A 21,290-nucleotide genomic window follows, 5' to 3' on the forward strand; every position below is an offset into this window, starting at 1 on the left:
GTTCTCGGTACCTTAGTAGGTCCTTTAAATGTAGAATATACTAAGAAACCACGAAATTTGAAAAATCGCATTTTTGGTCCCCTACCATGCTCTATGGTCAAGTATCCGAGTCTGTGGTACCCTAGTATAGGTATGTCCTATGTTCAAAAGACATACTAGGGGCCCAGAAAACGGATCATCGAATATCGATCATACCAAGGGACCAAAAATCCAATTTTTCAAATTTTGTGGTCCGCTAGTATATCCTATGCTCGTATTCAGCGCTCTATGAATATTAGATATTCCACATTTAACTGGATCGAAATCAAACATAGAATATACTAGGGGATAAAAAAATTTGAGAAATCGGACTTTTGGATGGCCGATAAACCGATTTTATGATCCCCTAGTATATCCTGTGTTCGATTTCAGTCTGCTAGTATATCTTATGAACATGGGATATACTATACACTACGGGTCTGATATCGAACACAGGATATATTCGGGGACTACAAAACTAGGAAAAATCGTATTTTTGGTCGTCATATACTAAGGAATCGAAAGTGTACATAGGATATACTGCAGAATCACGAAATTTGAAGAAGCAGATTTTTGGTGCCCTTGTATATCCTATGTTCGATTTAGTTCCCCTAGTATATGATCTACTCTACATTCGTAAGATATACTACAGAACCAAAATCAAACATTGGCTATAATAGGGGACCACAAAATCTGACAAATAGGACATTTGGTCTCCTACCATATCCTATAAACATAAGCCATACCATATGCTAGGGGATTGAAATCGAATATAGAAAATACTAGGCGACCACAAAATCGGATTATCGAACGTCGAGCATACTAGGGAACCAATACTTCGATTTTACGAATTTTGTGTTCGTCCTCTGTATATAGGCAACCAATGTTCATATGATATACAAGAGGACCACAAACGAACATAGAAAATACTAAAGACCAAAAATTAAAAAAAAAATCGGAATTTTGGTAGTATGTCTGATGTTCGATGATCGATTTTGTGGTCCCCTATGTTCCATCTTCGATACAGCCAATTTTTTATTCCGCTAGTATGTCGAGTTTTGTAGTCCCCTAGTATGTGTTATCTTAGATGGACACCACAAAATCGGCTGCATGGAGATAGAACATACAACCGGATAATTGGACATACTAAGGGACCGAAAAACCAATTTGTCAGATTTTGTGGTCCCCTGGTATATTCTATGTACAATGTTGGTCCCCTAGAATGCCCTACGTTTCTGTGAGCCGAAGTTTTGTGGATCCCTTCTATGTCTTGTCTTTGTTGCATCCGAGTTGTGGTCTTCTACTATATTCTATGTTCGTTGCGTCGAATTGTGGTCCCTAATATGTCTTATGTTCATTGAGCCGGATTTTTTATTCCACTAGTACGGCCTATGTACGATGAGTCGAATTCTGTGGACCCTTAGTACTCCTTGTTTTTGATGCATCCGATTTTGTGATCTCTTAGTTTGTCTTATGTTCGATAGGACGGATTGTCTGGTCCCCTAGTACCTTCTATGTTCGATGAGTCGAATGTTGTGGGTCTCTAGTATGTCCGATGTTCGATGAATCGAATGTTGTGGATTCTTTGTATGTTCTGTCTTTGATGAATTCGATTTTCTGGTCCCCTATTATGTTCTATCCTCGATAAGTTACATTTTGTGTGCTCTAAAATGTCGCATGCTCCAGCGGGAAAATTTTGTGAACCGCTTGTATGTCCTTTTGTTCCCCTAGTGTATTTTTTGTCCGATCATTCGATGTTGTGGTTTTCTAGTACATTTATGTTCGACGAATCAAGTTTTATTATCCCCGAGAATGTTCTATTTTTGACACAACCAATTTTGCAATTTTGTAGTTCCGTAATACGCCCTGTGATCGATGAGTCGAATTTTGTGGTTATGTTCTATGCTTTATGTCTGTTATCATCAACGAAAATAAAGGCTACTTACTTATAAAACAAGTAAGTGTAGCTAGGTTGGCCGAGCAGTCTAAGGCGTTAGATTTAAGCTCTGATTCTCGAAAGGGAGCGTGGATTCGAATCCCACACCTGACAGTTTTTTTGGCGATGACAAACGTTCGATAAAAAGTAAACAATACAAAAGTAAACAATAAGGACAGACTCATAAACTACATGACCAGATTTAAATATATTATTTTATAAAATTTAAATAGAAATGACTGAAACATTTTGGTTAGCGTTTCATCATCTACACGATATTCCTAACATAAATATAAAATTTCATAAGAAACAGTCCAACCGTTCAGGATATTCTCTGTCTAATAAACTCGCCAACAGACAACAGACAAACAAAAACGGCAGACCTATTTTTTCATCCCCTTGGAGTTATGAAACGTCGGGAAGTAAATTCAGGATTATGTAGACAATTCCACAACACAGAACAGACATCAAACAGTACAAAGTTACTTCACCTTCATAATTAGATTCTCTTCGATTGAAAACAACTCCCACTGCAAGTCCATCGATGTAAAGGAGTTGCAGCGTAAGCAACTCCTCCGTTCGACTCCTGCTAAAGCAAGGGGCGCTAATGACAATATTCGCGCTTGGACGATCCCCTGTATGTAATCAACCATCACCAACAATACCCTTCTTTAGCGCTCTCGTCGATACAAAAGAACAAGAGCATGTGGTTCATTCAGCTCTGGTTAACTTAACCGGAAATGCAGCGCATAAATTCCGGCAGTAATGGCGAACTGAGGGCGAAAATTCTTGAATCTACCTGACGGTAAAGAGTTAACGTCAATTTCAATTTTAAATTTAGTTAAACTGCTTGAAGGTGCTCGTTTATTTGACTGTGGCGGTATTGTGGAGTGGAGAGTGTGAGCAACCCTTGTTTGTATTCCTTAGGAGAAGTGGGAAGTTAAATTGGTGTGTGGAGTGATATGGGGTGGCGGCGATAACAGCTACTGGAGATTTTTTCCTTTTAAGAACAATACGGAAATGATACGGTCTTATTGTTTTAATAAATATGTTGCTTATATGCCCTACAGAATGTACAGAATTTTCCACAAGAAAAGAGTCATTTTATTCTGTTAGTTACAAAATAACAGTCTGACAAATTTCGCTTTTAGGAAAATGGATATTAAAGGAAAATTAAACTGGATAATATTATCTAGCCCTATATTGATTATAATAAATTATAGTGGACTACTTTCTCCTTGATTAAATTTAACCCGTCGCATATATTCTAACTTTCCAGAAATATGATTTAGTTTCAGTTTGACAGGAGTTATATTTCGGGTGAAAAAAGCCCCAACGAACTTAACGTTAGTAAATTTTTTTAATTTTCTTTGAGAGGGTGCGTTCCACCTGCCCACTCGATACCTACAATTAATCGCTCACCGAAACTCTCTACCCCAACATTTCCGTCCGAACACGTGCCGCACCCACAGAGATTTCTACCCTTTGAAAAAATCTCCCCGAATTAAACAAAACGTTATTAACTCCATCAAAAGAACAGGCAAATTTCCGCTTTTCCAAACAAACAGTCCGCTTTTAATCACGAAACAACGCGGTGTTGACGGTTTCAAAAATAATACCGATTGATTGAGCAGTCGGCCAAGATTGGATAAGGAGCATTTAAAGAATTAAGTCAAGTCCCACCCTCGACAAATCAAAGTATCGGCGAAAGAGCAAGAGGGATGAACGCGAGTGGAAGTCGGACGGAGATAGACGCAGTCTCGTGGCTTTATGGAAGCACATGAGTGGTGTCAGGAGTAATTTAGATGATGTACGTCAGTCAGTTTAACTTCAGAATTTGTTCAAGGAAGAAGTGAGTTGAAAGTTTGCGGACGGTGTGGGCTGTGAGAAATGGATGAAGAAGGGGCGAAGCAAGAGAGGAGTTTAACCGGCTCGGTTACGCCGTTTTCGATCAACGATATTTTGAGCAGGAAATGCAAGGACGAGATGCAGGAGAAGGCGTTGGATATGTCGAAGGCTAGCAAGGAGGCGGCAGGTAAGAAGTGTTTTTTGGATTGGAGAGGCTTACATTTTTAGAATTCGTTTTGCGTTGAACGAGTAGAGGTTTTTGCGGTTATCGAGTTCGTAATTTTCACTTCCTCACTTCGATTTATTATACACAGTAAAAAATGGCTTGCTAAATTTAATAAAGGAACGTAGGTAGCATAAACCCGAAACTATTTCTAGCAAAACTTCCAAAAATAGTGACAACGAAAATATTGTTCAAGTATTGTTAAAATAGTTTAAGAAGAAAACACAATTCGTAACTTATTTTGCACATTTCAAACTTTCAAAGTGTGAATTTTGACAATGCCAAGCATTATTTTATGAAATTTTACTGCAGTGTTTTAATTCAATTTTATTTTCTAATTCTACAATTAATATTTTTGTTAATCGCTTTTACTGACTCCATAACCAGGTGTATTCTATTTTTGTAATAAACAAATAATAAAACTTTGATAACCGTTTTATATTAACTTGTCCCCTCTGGTTTGAACATAACGTAGATAAGACACGAACAATTTTGTCGGTTTGAGTATGAACTGGAAAATTAAGAGAAGTTAAAAGTGAGGTTAGTCATTATTAAAGTGTCAGTTTTTATTTTATCATTTTTTTGGGCGTGAAGTGGAATAGCATAGGTAACTATGCACCACGTGTAAAAAGTTTACATTAGACCTATTAATATCGTCAGAAGCAGACATTCTTTCCATAAAAGATATCAAGGATAGTTTAAATTTTCGTGGTGTTTTAGACGGCAATTTATTTAAACCCTCTGTATTACAAATTGCGGTTCAACTTTAACCATTCTGTCATTTCTGGAGAAACAGAATTCGATCTCATTTGTATTTACAACATGAGCTTTTCTTCATGTCTATTTCAAACTTGAGAATTACAGGTTGTAAATGCCGATTTCTAGGTACATGATTTTGGACGTTTCATGGCCTGTAGAATACGAAACAATAGATCTGCCATTTCCGTCTATCTCTCTATCGCCCGTCTGTGTCGATTTTAATTAGACAAAAAAATCTCCGAATCTACCGAACCGATTCTTGTCAAATTTTATCTTATTATTTATTAATATTATTTGATGATGTCACCTAAAAATGGTTAATAGTAAATGTTGTTTAAATTTTATAAAATAACATATTCCTGTAGGTGTGGTTTATAAAGCTGCCTCGATTCTTTAAACATTCAGATTTTTGAAAAAAAAACACAAAAAGCTGTATTTGTTCGCCTGTACTTCAGTAGCACGGGAAATCTGTCTAAATAATTTGGGACCATTTTTTCTCCCCTCTTTTCTTTGCTCAACAAAAAATATTAACCATTTTTGAACTCATAATTTCATGTTTTTTTGACGTTTCATAGCTCTGGAATACGAAAGTTTAAGTTTTCCGGTGACATAATTTCAAAATTTTATTTAATAAATCTTACTTCAAATGTGTCACTGTCATATGACAAGTTGTTTTATCAACTACCGATTACCATAAACAAAATAAACTTTTTATATTGTCTAAAAGAATTAAGAAATAAGTTCATCCTGAAAATTATCGCTTATTCAAGACAACGGACGATCAGTTGAAAAAGTCATCAAGTTGGTGTTGATTTGTTGTAAACATTGTGACGTATGTCTACAATAACCTCATTTTTTTGCATAATACAATTAACGCTTTTCAACGAGTCTGTCAAATGTGGATTATACACAACAGTATGGTCTAATAAAACACATGCATTTTTCCCTATATTTTCTTACGTTAAAAAAGCATCGCCAACTTGATAAAGTGTTCAAATGAACACTTATATAAAGAGTGAAAAGTAGAGACGTTCCTCGATATCTCATTAATTCTTAGAAGGAAAAAAAAGTCGAATATCGAAGTTGTACGGGTCTAAAAAATAGATTTAACTATACAGAGTGCTCTGATGAACCGCTTCTTAGAATTTACAACCATAGTTCATTTTTGAAATTCCGATGCGACATGCTGAAATTTTCAGTGGTCACAAAAAAATCGCAGTAGCGTTATTTTTAAAATCTATGCTACAATTTCGTGTACGTGTTTTGAACATTGTAAAGTTTTAGATTTTTTATGAATACTCTGTGTATTAAAAGTTATTTATTCCTTCACAAAATATTGTAACATAGATTTTAAAAATAACCCTATTGTGATTGTTTTGTGAGCCCTTACATTGCCAAAAAAATCGAAAAAGAATATGTAAAAATATATAGGGTGTTCTGTTTAAAAAAACTAATTTCATGTTACGCCTCAACAACAAAACACTCTGTATAACTCAAAAGAATGTTAGTGTATGCTATTCAAAAAACCTACAACTTAGGTGTATAACTCTTGTCTATCTCTAATAATTAATAAGATTTCGAGAACAGTGAGTTCAGTGACTCATCCTGTATATTCATTTGATTTCCCTATAATTTTGTCAGAACAGTAGGATTATTCTTAATTTTTAGAATATGGAGGAAGTCTGAGAGAGGTTTCGAAAAATGAAAGAAAAGTAGTCTAAATAAATTTGGAATAATTTTTAGACAGAAATTCCCGCGCCCCTAAAGTACAACAAACAAATCCAATGTCTCAGATATTTTTATGATAATCCCTATGGGTTAAAATAATAATAGATATAGAATAACGATGAAAACAATATAATAAGTACTAAAAAATTGGTCGAAACTTGTTTCGACAGACCTTCGGAAAGTAAAAGTCATCGAGTTGGCTTTGATTTTTTGCAACCATTGTGAAATATGTCTACAATAATCCCGTTTTTTTGTAAAAATTACCCCTTTTCACAACTCTGTCAAATGTCGATTATACACAGCGTCTTTCGCTACGTTTTCTTCTGTTAAAAAAACAACGCTAACTTGGCCTTTTCAAGTCAACACTCATTATATAAACAGTACAAGGTCAGTCACTAGGCCCGCCTTCCTTGAAATCTCAGAAAATATAATTCTTAGAAATAGAAAACGTCAAAAACCAAAGTTCTACGGTTCTTGGAAGACTATACTTCAAAATTAGTTTTAACTATACAGAGTTAAGAGTTCTGTTGTTAAGGTGTAATATGAAACACCCTATATATTTTTACATATTTTGATTAATTATTAACTCCTTCTTAGACATTACATCCACAGTTCATTTTTGAAATTCCGATGCGACGTCGCCACATTGTTCAAATTTTCTTGAAATTTTTGAGAGATAAAAAAGGCACATGCTTTGTTTTGGTATACCTAAATAAAATTGAAATTTCATATGCAGAGGGTTTAAAAAAATAATTACTACAATTTTCAAATTTCGATATTTCACTTTTTTCATATAGAACACCATGTATTTTATTACTGCATAAAATTCAACTTTTTATTCTCTTTCTTTTTTATTGATCACTTTCTACGTTTTTTTTTACTTTTTTCGCCATATTAGAAAAATAAGAACAAAAAATAGAGTAAGATACTTTAATAAAATACAGGCTGTTTCATAAACACTCTATAGATTAAAATGTGATTGAATTGGTACCACACCAAAGGTACCTTTGTTTATTGCGATTATTTTACTGAATGCTTCCACTGCCAAAAAATTCAAGAAAATCGAAGTAACATGGCAACGTTGCAATGAAATTTCGAAAATAAACCATGGTCATCAAATCTAGGAAGAAGTAAGCGTATGTAAAAATACTTACGCCGTTCTATTTAAAAAAACTACGTTGAATGCTATGCCTTAAAAACAAAACGCTCTGTATAACTGAAAATAATTTTAGTATATGTTACTCAAAGAACCTTACAACTTTGATCTGTAACTTGTTTGCAATCTCTAATACTTATATTAAGTGTATAACAAGGACCTCGAGCATAGTGATACACCCTGTATATTCATTTACTTTTCCCATAATTTTGGCAAAAGAATAGGTCTATTTTTAATTTTAGAATTTGTAAAAAGTTTGCGAAAGTTTTAAAAAATGAAAGAAAATTAGTCTAAAAAACTTTGAATTAATTTTTCGATAGAACTTCCCGTGCCTCTAAAGTACAAAATGTCTCAAATACTGTGTAAAATTTAATTTTACAAATTTTATTTTTTCATGATAATCTCTGTGAGTTTAAATAGTAATAGGTACAGAAGCTTAATTAGACACTTGATTGCATCTAAATTTTTAACACGGCGTTAAAGCAGCACGTGACCGACTCTACGCCAATCAGACGTCGCTAAACGCCTCGTGAAATGCGTGATTAACTTATTCTCAGTTAAAATATTGTATTAACTGTCATATAAAGGTATGTTATTTTTTATTTGATCAATAAAACAAATTGCTTCATTGGTTTTCTTGGGACATCCTGTAGGTATAAATAATTCTGAAAATTATGAGAACTACAACGAGAGATCAAAGGACTTTAGAAAGTTTGTCTTTGATCGTTGATTTTCAACTTAAACTTTCAAATTGACGGCAATCTCAAAAGACGAAAATACTATCAAAGACAAATATTTTTATAGTTTTTATTTCCGATGAGGGGATGAACAGGTAAATATTAATTAGCGATTTACCACGTATATTATAATCCTGAGGAGTTTGCAAATTTTAAAGCAATCGGTTCTTTAGTTTCTAATGTTCTTTCACAATAACTTTGAAATTGTTTCCAAAATTCAAAAGCAATATAGGATTAATAAATCATAAGCTCAGAAGCGTATCATTTAATAACAATTATATCATTTAGCTACATTTTAAGATGTCGTAATCAAACTGTTGGTGGGGATGATTGATTAACCTTTTACGCAATATTCCTAAAATACACCTAATGTTTCACAACAATCGGTGCAGTAGTTTTGGAAATTTTCTAATGAGAATCGATTAGACGACAAATCGACGATAAACTGCAAAGACAAAAATAGAAAGGGGATAAATCTTTCTTGAAAGATTCCGTTTTATATTACTAGAAAGCATAAAGTCGCAACTTTAAGTCTTAAATATATTAAGATTTTTGTCTGTTTTTATTAGAGATGTACCGACTACAGTCGGCCGATTGTTTATAAATGCAACAGACAGTGGTTTTTTTTTTTTTCTATTTCTCTGACTACCTTAAAAACTTGTTTTATTTTAATAAAAGGAATAACTGAAGTTTCTTTTTTTTCCAAAAAATGTGTTAAATTTTTTTGGATAATTTTAACATTTAATTTTTTGTAGTAACTCAGTTCAAAAATAAAGAATAACACAATTTAGGGCAGTTTATACAATACTTAACCAATTTTAACCACTTTTTTGGAAAATTTTTGGAAATTTTAAATTCGCTTTGCGTGTTTATTGAACCATATATCGTGACGGCGATTACAGAATCGTAACTATAGCGGAAGATTATCTACACTTTGACACCAATTTTCGGTCGATTAAACTAATTTTAACCGGTTTTGACAAAGCCGACTAGTCGGCCGACTGCAGTCGGCACATCTCTAGTTTTTATTTTTGCTGTCCCTAATCATTGATTACAAATTTTATATTATACAAAAATATCAACATAATTACGAATTTCGGGAGCTGTGTACCAAATTCTAAAAAAAAACTTTAAAATTTCTAAAATCAAAATAGTGACAGTTCTATGTACAAACTAAAGTAGTTATTTGTCACTAGTCCGAAAGAAGATCCTTTGTCAAAGAATTTTCTGGAGGAGCAACACATTTTTTGAATCAATTTATAATTTTTTTAATAAATAAAACAATAATTCACACATTATTATGACAACATTTCTAATATTTAGGAAAATTTTGATGTTTGAGTGGCAGCACTGTCTCATTTTTATCATTCATTTCGATTTAGTTATATTTCAGCTGAACATAGTTTTTTTCTAAAATCTACAGAGTTGTTATGTTTTTAATGAATAAAATAACTGGTTTTTGGTCATATTTTTACCTTAATTGAGCGTTTGTTGATGTTTAAACGCAAAATATTGAGACGTCTAGGCGGATTTAGGTGTCTCCAAAGGCAAGAAAAACGGGTGGAAGCCCAAAAAATTATTTCAGGATAACCTTTCAAATATAGCATACAGAGACCAATAGAGGAATTTGGTCGCAGTGGATCTATCACTTGAAAAACTGATTAAATAACAAGTTTAGAACGTTTTCTTTTACTAAAGCATATTGACGCTGATTAGTAATGATTTTTTATTTATTATTAGATTTTCTGTTTATATTATACCGGCGCATCCACCAGATTTGACACAGCTACAATACATCTTGACCAACACTTCTTACAGTTAAAGATATGCTAATAGAATAATAATATTAATCATTATAATAATAATAAAAATAAGATAATGTTTAAACATGATTATTTCTCCGTATTCCAATCACGTCGTGTCAAGGATATCCGCGAAATTTCCATTTATCGCCCTAAAAGTCAAAAGTCAATCCGTTCGTCCCTCGTAACAAACCTAAAATATTAAAACTTTGTAGTAACGCAGTCGGAAGCCCGAGCTTTTAATACCGGAAAATATGAATTCCCTTCAGCGTGTCAATTTGGCCCACGACGCTTTATTAACGACAATGAAGAAGTCAGGAAGATGGTATCCTCTGTCATAACCCAACCACTCCCCATCCTGGTACACGCTGGTACCTATACTTCCAGCTTTTAGCTTAAAAGCTTTTTGCACTTTGCTTACGTGTTACTTAATTTCAGTAATTGGTCGCAGAATAACCGTTTTTAGCCAGACAATAGCCCCGATAAGATTTATGGTGTTCATTTAGAAAACATTAAGGTCGACGTTGCGTCAATTTCACAAAAAACAAACTATCGGAATTGTCGGGGGTTAAACAATGGCTGTTTTCAAGGCACTTTGAAAGCTCGTAAAAATTTCTGGAAATAGTGAGACGCGTAAACTTTTCCGTTTTATGAGAAATTTTGCTGTTTTGTTACGGATGAATAAAATTTCGACGAAATTGCAGTTTTATGCGCCGGTTCTTCGAAATAAAAATATTCAATCGAAAAGGTTTCGTAGTTGTTTATAACGGAAACCGGCGGTTTATTACTTTTTGCTCATATTTTATGAAGAATTTCCTTTCATCATTCTTTGGACAGAAGTGCCACACAGGATGATATTACGCCCCAGATTTTTCACAAAGTTTCTGGCATTTTAAAACAAAACCGAAAATATGTAAAATTTTCCATGGTCATAATTGTTTACTACTAATAATAATAATAAATATAACAATAATTAGTTGTTAACTCGCTTTTATAACTCCTTCAGTAGCCCATGAAATTTGTTTTTAAAATATTGATATGATCGAATAAAAAAGTTGTCTTCGAAATTTACTGGTTTCTTGAAGAAGAATATAAGAAAAAATTATAGGAGTATTAAAAACAACTCCTTTGGAACAACGAGCACTGAAATGAACCTCCAGACGTTTGACAAATCTTCCCGCTCAAACCCGCCTTTGTTTCAGAACCCCTGTCCGGAATCTCGACTCTCAGCCCGGACTTCCCCCCTCCCAGCCAATCAGACGAGTCCGGTCGCGATCCCAACCAACCGGGCCGCAAGAAGCGCTCTCGCGCTGCCTTCACGCATGCGCAGGTCTTCGAGCTGGAACGTCGATTCAGTCAACAGCGATACCTCAGCGGTCCTGAAAGAGCCGACTTGGCCCAGGCCCTCAAGCTCACCGAGACCCAGGTGAAGATCTGGTACCAGAACCGGCGCTACAAGACGAAACGGAAACAGCTCCAGATGCAGGAGTCGTCGATGTTGAGCCAGAACGCGCGCAAAGTGGCCGTCAAGGTCCTGGTGAAGGACGACGTGCCGCTGTTCCTCCAGCAAAAGGCGCCCGTGTACCAGAAGGGCTTCTACGGGGAGCCCAAGACGGACTTCTTCATCTACGACCAGCTGAGCAAAGCGAAGTATCCGAAGAGTCTGCACGAGAGTATGTTGAGTTTGTGCCAGCAGTACTCGAACTCGATGCAGTTGTTCCCGTATTTTAATTACTACCACCCGGCGATTGTGGGGGGGATGGGGCAACAGGAGGAGGAGGGGGAGGGGCGGGAGCAGAATTAAAGGGGTATGGGTGGTGAGTGCGGCTGTTTTTTTGGGGTAGGTGGACGGGAGTGGTGATGAATGCACGAATTTGAGTTTCTGGATGAAAAAGGAACAGTTATTATTAAAAAAATAAATAAGTAAGTATATAAATTTATACACAGGGTGGCTCAATAGCCCAAGTCAAGTCAGCTCAGGTTATATTAGGTTAAATATGGTCAAGGCAGTTTCTGGATATTTTTTTTAGATTTTTTATGTAAAAGGAAAAAAGATCTTTTGAGTAAAATTACAGAATATGAAGGAATTTAGAAATTTTAAATGTAATTTTTTTAAATGCAAAAAATATGCTGAACATTTTTATTCAAATATCATTTTTAAAGAAATTTATGCTTGTGAGAATATATAGGTGTTACGTTTAAAAAATGCACCCAGTGTATGTAACTTTCAAGTGAAACATCCAGTATATTTGAAAATAATTTTAAACTGATTTTTTCGAAAACGTAATATACCTTTTTTGTTTTTTATGAGTTTCCATGATTATTTTTAAATTTGCTATACAAAAAATTTCTGTGGAGTACCTATAGATAACAAATAATAAAATCCATACAAATGTAACTTCACTTATAATTTTTCTTTTTGTGGTTTTTATATACAGGGTGTGTCACTAAGTGCGCACTCCTCGATAAGTCATTAATTATTGAAACAGGGAAAAATTTAGACTAAAGTTGTATGATTTTTTGAGTACCACACACCAAAATTATATTCAACTATACAGAGTGTTCAACAAAACGCACACCTTGTTTTTTTTTTTAATAACACCCTATGTTACATATTGATTGGCGTCCTGCGAAACTCCGAAGCCATAGTTTATTTTTGAAACTGAATTGCGACGTTGCCACGTTATTCCATTTTTTTATTTTTCAGCAACAAGTACTAAGATTTTCAAAAAAAAACACAATAAAGTTATTTTAAAAATTTGTCTTACAACATATTGTAGAAATATAAACAAAAGTACGCACTTTATTATGGTATCAATAAAATTGAGTCTTAATATACAGAATGTTTAAAAAAAAATTAAACATTACAACTTTTTAAGTATTTTATACCACGTGTTTCTTTTATTTGTTCGAACACTTGTCATTTTTTATTTTTAAAACCAATTTTGAGCAAATTTGTATCATTTTAAAAGATCACGTACGTGAATAAATGACATGAGTGTCAGTTTTTCAAGCTACTAGATTGTCATCAATAAATATAAATTTTTCGTCTATTTTATTGAATAACTTTTTAAGTGTTGGTTTTTGGAATATTGGTTGCTTTTGATTTTTTAGAAAAAAATCAATCTTTCCATTTATGAAAAAATATACCTAGTGTTAGATAAAAAAAATAAAGTTGACGTCATTTCTGGTTTTACCGGAAGTGATAATAAAAATTATACAAATTTGATCAAAGAACTATCTATCTTTACGAATAAAAAAGTTACAGGGGTTGTATCAAATAAAGAAACACCCTGTATAGGTGTCATATTTAAAAAATGCACTCGTAGTATGTAACTGTCAAGTGAAACATCCTGTATATTTGGAAATAATTTTATACTGATTTTTATTTTATTTTATTTAATTTTTTATGAATAAATACCAAGGTTCACAAAAAATCACAATAGGGTTATTTTTAAAATGTACGCACTTTGTTATGGTATCAATAAAATTGGATCTTAATATACAGAAGTTTATCAAAAATTGTTTTAAATATTAGTTTTTTTTTTTAATTATTTTCTATATTTAGAGGTGATACTTTCTGCGATTTTTCATTGTTTTAAGAGACACAGCTTTGTATTGAAAGAAAAAAGAGAACAAAAAACAGAGTTAGATGCATAATAAAACACAGGGTGTCCTATTTGAATCAAACTGAAATATCAATATTTGAAAATTGTAATGTTTTAGATTTTTTATGAACACTCTGTATATTAAGATTTAATTTAATTGATACTACAACAAAACGCATAACCTCTGTCTGTGCCTCTCCATACTCTTACAACATTAATGTTAAAAATTTAAACTCTGCGATTTTTTTGTGAACTCATCAATTACTAAAAAATCAAGAAATGTAGAATTTCAAAGATGAATTAGAGTTATTAAGCTTAAAAAATTACCCACGAGAACATTTAACAATATATAGTGTTCTATTTAAAAATAAAATAAGTTGTTATATTACATCTCAAAAGCAGAACACTCTGTATAGTTGGAAATAATTTTAGTGTTTTCTGCTCAAAGAATTATACATCGGTAGTCTTCAACTTTTTACTTCCCGAGCGTAATCGAAGGAAGTATTGTAATCGAGTCCGTCGGGCGACTCTCTACTTTACGTTTTCTCGACCTTTCGTGACCCCTAGAGTACGAATAAATAGATCTCCTGTTTCCGTCTGTGTGTGCGTCTGTCTGTCCGTCTGTCTGTCCGTTTGTCCGTCCGTCTGTCTGTCGTTCCGATTTTTTTTTAATTTCAAATAACTAATGAGATATCGAGGACCGCGCACTCTGTGCATCAGTGAACAAGAAAATAGCGAAAAACACATGGGCTATACAGAGTGATGAAAAAATGACCGATAAACCCGATGGTACATTGTTAAGAAGGTGCTGAAGAACTGGAAAAAGTGGTTAAAAAAATCAATGAACCAAATTTTTAAAAATATTAAACTTCAAAGTTGAATAATTACCTTTTCTAGTTTTGATTTGTTTCAATGTGAATTTAATTGACATCTGTCAACAGTAAAAAATGACATGCAATTCATTAAAACAAATCAGACTTAGGGCCACTTTGAAGTTTTTTAAGCGTACTTTCAACCAGTTGACAAAATAAAATAAGATTTTCATCTCACAGCAAATAAATTAAGCCAATGAAATTCAAAAGCGGAGGTGGCTGGGGTTAGTTCTACATTTTTTATGACGATTTCGTTATTTATCGATATAAAATTCACTTTTCGTCAAATAAAATGATGATTGATAAATACGGGTGGGTGGGCGGAGCGACTTTTGGTTTTTTAAGCGTATATTCGACCAGTTGACAAAATAAAGTTTAATCTTTATCTCACGGCAAATAAAATAAATGGGACTACTATTTTTTTATGCAGATTCCACTATTTGTTAATTTAAGATCTAATTTTAGTCCAAAAAGAACGCGGGGGGTGGGTGGGGCCACTTTGAACTTTTTTTTGTTTTAAGCGCAGATTTGATCAGTTGACAAGACAAAATTTGATCTTCATGTCACAGTAAATAAAATAAACCAATGAAATTCAAAAGTGGAGGTGGGTGGGGATAGTCTTACATTTTTTTATGCAGATTCCACTATTTATCAATATAAAATCCACTTTTCGTCCAATAAAATAAGTGATTGAGAAGAATACGGGTGGGTGGGCCACTTTGAAGTTTTTTAAGCGTACCTTGAACCAGTTGACAAAATAAAATTCAATTTTTATCTCACAACAAATAAATTAAGCCAACGAAATTCAAAAGCGGAGGTGGGTTCAACTTTTTTTTTTTAGTTTAATATTTTCAAAAGTTTGATGCACGGAACTTTTTAACAATTTTTTTTCGTGTTCTTCAGCGCCTTCTTGAAAACGTTATTTTTTCATCACCCTGTATACTTACATTTTACGTAAAGATTATTGTATTTTCTCTTCATTTGTGTGGATAGTAGATACAATAAAAGACACTGTTTCTACTATAATGAAATATTTGAATTAAAATATTTGTCCATGATTTTATGATAAAAAGAATATTACTAATGCTTTTAAAATATACTGAAATACATTAAAACGGTTATATTTTCCAATAATTTGAATATACAAGGTGATTACAAAGTATCGTACATCAAGTTGATTTTGGAAAATCTGTGACTACATTTTTAATAAAAATTTACCATTTCTTTGAGATGGATATCAAAGCTGTTATTCGAGCTGAATTATTGTTTGCCTATCTGTTACGAGAACAGAAACTGTCTAAAAAATCAGGTTCTGAGATATGTCAACGTGATGCACGATATTTTATTATTATTATTATTATTATTTTAACGCTTAAGGCCATACCATTTCGTTTCGCTTGAAAATTTTTTCAGTTCGCCATGAAAATGTATACTCACAGTTATCCACTGACTTTAAATTTTTATATGATTAAGTTTTTCCAAAACAAAAATAAATATGTATTGATTTGATTTTGGTTTATAAAACACATACATAAAAACAGTTTTAAGACATGACTTCAGAAGTTATTTTATTATTTAAAGTAAAAAAAAATTGTGAGTACCTATATGTGTGAATTAAAAATCTCCGAAAAACAAAAATATTTTAGAATCTCGTCAGTCCTAACAACCACTCAATTTTGAGCCACAAATCTAAGTCAAACTGACTATTTTATGGCAAATATGTTTTATGAACCGATTCCTTTACGAAACCCAGAAACTGAAACTCGTCACGCACACATTTAGCCCAGCATTTAGCATTTCTGTGCCGTAATTCGAGTCCTAGCTCACTCCGACACATCAGAACCCAGTTGAAATTGACACATCACTCATCCCAAAATAAAACCGTCTTTTCGATGAACGTATTTCCAGCCAAAAAAACAGCCGTATAGATGTCATCGCAGGTTTTTTACGACAAATCACTCTAGTACTTAGATTCTGTTCCACATTATGTTGACTGAAGCACGTTTATTAGTTTTAAGTTATTTTCATAGCGAGTGCAATAATTTGATATCTAACCAAAGTAATATTGTGTTATGTAAATATCACTGTATTATAATGTAAATAAATAAATCGGCTATAACTCTGTGTTTAATCCCATAAAATCCGTAAACCCATCGATGATGCAGTCGCCCATTCTACAGGATGTTCTTAATGAAATATTGTTCTCGTTTATTTTCGTTGTGTACCTATGTTAGTGGCCCATTAATAAATATTTATAATAAGAGTGTTCTCCAGTCAAGTGTTGTGCACATGGTAACACTCATAATTTAAGTGTAAACAATATGAAATTACTGACGTATATACAATTACCGTCTAGGGGAGATTGGGTTACTTCCACCCCGAGTGCCAGGGGTGGCTCGTACCAACACGAACAAACCGAACGAAAACTTTTTAAAACGTCTACAATTTTTGTTATATGTTATAGCAACCCTACGAACGTGGAAATTCATTTTATTGATATTTTCTGTCACGCTGCCACTAAATACTTCAAAATCACTCAGCTCCCCTTATTAAATTGGTACACCCGCCACTGCGTCCCACCATCCAGGAGGGAACTTTTTAGCGCACATGAATGAGAAAGAACGCTGTTTACATTAGATAAAAGGCTATTAGGGGTTTGATTCCGATAAACAAAAGTCAGTCTTAAAAGCTCAAAGCTCAAAGTGCTGTTTGTTCAGTCTATACTCATTTCGTATGCCAATATATACATTTCTCTAATGTGTTTTTGCAAATGCCGCTTTGTCTGGCTGCCTTTCAAACTATTTTCGCCCGCTCTTAGTTTCAATGGGTTCGATTAGCATATGAATGTGTGAAACGAAACTGACTTGAAAATAGCGGAAGCGAGGAAGAAACTTCAATTGGGTATTCTTTAGCAATTACGGCGAGGAATCGCTGAAAAGACACTTTTGTCCAAGTTGACGAGGCGGAAGTCGCTGAAAAGTTTTTCAGGAGGGAGCAGGAAGGAATCTGTAAGAGGGCGCCATCTGGTTGTGGAAGCGGGAAGGCGGTAGTTGGGAGCTTGGCTGCGAGGGGGCGGTTTGAGCGGGAATTGATTTTGGGAGTGGGCTCTGTAATGAGGGTGTGTGGGGGCGATGGGGCATGACGAATGTTTGCGGTGTGATTAAATCGGACACTGCAAACAGAAATTTGAGATTGATAATCCATTTGCGGGGGTGGGAAGGACTTGTTGGATTTTGTTGTTTTTTGTATTCATTAACTCCTAGCGATATAATGCGCTGCAAATCTGTGTTAAAATTTAGCAGTCATTCATTTATGGTGCCATAGGCGTCACGACACACTAATAAATTCTCAAAAAAGGCATCTTTAATTTAAACTAAGACGACAAAATTATTTATTTATTACTACATTTCAGCAAAAAAAGCTCTTTTTAATTTTAACAGTCGTAGATTCCTACATTTTGGCGTTTAATGAAACTTAATTATTTTTTTCTGTAAATTAGAACCGAGTAAAACGACATAAAAATAATATATGTTGCGATCTTAAAATGGCATAGCATCAATCACTAACATACTGCGCATTAGTTCTGACACATGTTATTTTTTTCTGGAAACTTGGTTCAAATTTGCTGGTAGATTTTTTTGGAAAGGAATAAACACTATTTTATGGAACTAAGATCTAAATTACCATAGAAAAAACATATTTGCATTTTTTTATATTATATCCATAAATATGGGCCGACGTTGCCAAGTTATTCCAGTTTTTTTGAATTCTTTAGCAATGAAAGAGTTCAGAAAAAAATCGCAATAGGGTTATTTTATGGAAACATATATAATCTAAAATAAAATGCTTTGTTCTGGTGTAAATAAAATTGAGTCTTAATATACACAGTGTTTATAAAAAATGCTTTAATTGTTACAATTTTGAAATATCGATATTTCAGTTTTTTCAAATAAAGCTCCCTGAATTTTATTACTGCATCTTATTCTGTTTTTTTGTTTTCTTTATTTTTTGTCAAAATTCTGTAATAAAATACAGAGTGTCTATTCTAAAAAACTAAAATATTGATATTTGAAAATTGTAACGTTTATTTTGGTTTATGAACAGTCTATATATTAAAATATAACTTAATTGATGCCACAACAAAGCGCGTACTTCTATTTATCTCTCCACAAAACTTGTTTGGTACTTATTTCATTTTTTTTTTTTTCAAATAACCGATATACCGAGAGGGCAATAAAAATACGATCAAAGACAGCCATGGATTTTTGAAAATTGAATTGAAATGATGGTGAATGAAATCTACCTTTCGTTTTTTCAAGACAATAATCATAACCAGTTGTTATGACTACTGTTAATGTTTGTGCATTATTATTAATAAAACAAGCTATTATTTTTCAAATGTTCAAAATTCCTCCCTTGTTCATATAAGTAAGCTCGTAATGTTTTCAAATTTTGATCATTTTTTATAGAAGTTAGTCATTAGTACTTGCTAAGATAAAACTGATTTTGCAATGACATACCCTCTAAGAAAAGAGAGGGTGGGTGGGTGGGGCTAGTAGCTGCTAAGATAAGATTGATTTTAGCATCTGAGATAACCTATAAGAAAAATAAGGGTGGGTGGGCGGAGCTAGTACCTTCTAAGCTAAGACTGATTTTAACAAATAACATACCCTCTAAGAAAATAGGGGGCGAGTGGGCAAGGGTAGCATCATTATGGAGTATTGAAAAATTCTAAAAAAATTGTTTAAAAATCTCGAGGTACTGTTTCCATAAATATAATTTATTTGTGGTCTCAGGTTAAGATTTAGTTGACAAAAAGTCTTTTCAAGCAATTTTCCAAGGAGGTAGAAAAAGAGTCGAAATTTTCAAAAACGTAGTATTGAAAATTGAGCTTTTAAAAAAATTGATCATCAATAAAAATTCTGTAATATAGATTTCGACGTATTGACTCAAAAAATGTAAGTGTTTATGGTCTTTGAGCAAGATTTTATAAATATTCATTAGACGATTCTGGAAAAATGGTAGAAAAATTTGAAGAAATGAAGACGAAATTGACTTCAGAACTTGGAAATCTATAAAAAAAACTTTCTAGGTAATTTTCGAAAATGATGGGAAAAAGGTCGAAGTTTTCATGAAGGATTATTCAGTTTCAAAATTAATTATTAAAAAAATCTGGAAAATTGACATTTCCTTGGACCACACTGGAAAAATGCGAGGAATTTTCGAAAAAATTAAGACGAAAATAACTTTTCGAGTTTGAAATGTGCAAAAAAATTCATTAGCTAATTTTCGAAGGTGGTCGAAAAAATATCGAAATTTTCAAAGTACTGAAAAATTGAGCTTTTTAAAAAGTTGTCTAAAAATCTATAAAAATTTCTAGGATATTGACCTCGCTGATTTAAAAAAAATCGAGTGTTTCTAGACCTGGAGCGAAATTTTAAAAATACTGTGTTGAGACTCGATTTTTTTCTAATCCTAAAAATTGACATATTTCATTGGGCGATTCTGGAAAAATGGTAGGAGTTTTCAAAAAAATGAGTCTGAAAATATTTTCTTGATTTCAAAATCTGTAAATAAAATCTCCTTGGATGATTTACGAAGGTGGTGAAAAAGTTGTCAGAAAATCCGAGAGGAATCAGTAAAAACAGATTTTGACGTGTTGTTTAGATTTGAAAAATTCACTTTGATGATCGATTTTTTTTAAATCTTAAAAATTGACAAATTTCATTGGGCTATTTCGGAAAAATCTACAAAAAAATCTCTTCCGATAATTTTCCAAAATGTTCGAAATTTTCATAAGGAAATATTGAATTTTTGTCTTAAAAGACATATTTTCAAAAAATATACAAGGGGGATGGGCGGGGCTAATATTTGTTAAAATAAAACTGATTTGAGCAAATGACATATCCTCAAAGAAGATAGAGGGTGGGTGGGCGGGGATGGTACTCTGTTCTCTATTCTCTTTAAATGTATGTCATTTGCTAAAATCAGTCTTATTTTAGCAGTTACTAGCCCCGCCCACCCACCCTCTATCTTCTTTGAGGATATGTCATTTGCTCAAATCAGTCTTATTTTAACAAGTAGTGGCCCCGCCCATCCACCTTGTATATTTGGTCTTTTAAGACAATTTAATATTTCCTTATGAAAATTTCGACCATTTAGGAAAATTACCGAAATAGATTTTTCTCGTAATAATGATGGTTTCTATATATATCAACCATAGGAAACATGGGCTATATTTGTTTTCTTACACTGACTGATTTATATACCTATACTTTAATAGTCCCTACGTAGCCTTCTTTTCATAACAAGAAACTTCAAACATGCTCAAAATGGTAAATTTTTGTTGGAAAATATAGATTTTGCAATTATGCTCCACCCCTTGGCTCACGACGAATAAAAAAGTCATGAGCCACCCACCCGTCATCAACAAATGAGTTGAGGGCGGGTGGGCGGGGTTTGTATTTTGCCCCTTTTTCTTTATGTAGGTACGTAGTTTTTTTTTCAGGGCAAGAAACTAAAAACATTTTTAAAATGGTAAATTTGTAGAGAAGTGTGAGGGATAGAACTTACCATTTTAAACGTGTTTTCAGTTTCTTGTTG

At 33.2% G+C, this 21,290-nt stretch overlaps 1 protein-coding gene across 1 annotated transcript; it reads left to right on the forward strand.

Moving 5' to 3' along the window:
* Positions 1 to 3,794: 3,794 nt before the first annotated feature.
* On the forward strand, positions 3,795 to 12,011 carry LOC135135751 (homeobox protein Nkx-3.2-like). Its single transcript, XM_064064876.1, has 2 exons — positions 3,795 to 3,989; positions 11,410 to 12,011. The coding sequence occupies exons 1-2, from the start codon at positions 3,845 to 3,847 to the stop codon at positions 12,009 to 12,011; spliced, it is 747 nt and encodes a 248-aa protein (XP_063920946.1). The 5' UTR covers positions 3,795 to 3,844.
* The last annotated feature ends 9,279 nt before the right edge of the window (positions 12,012 to 21,290 follow it).

Source organism: Zophobas morio, unplaced genomic scaffold (assembly GCF_036711695.1).
Source record: "Zophobas morio isolate AGI-343-1 ecotype UQ-CSIRO unplaced genomic scaffold, CSIRO_AGI_Zmor_V1 ptg000004l, whole genome shotgun sequence".
NCBI lineage: Eukaryota > Metazoa > Arthropoda > Insecta > Coleoptera > Tenebrionidae > Zophobas > Zophobas morio.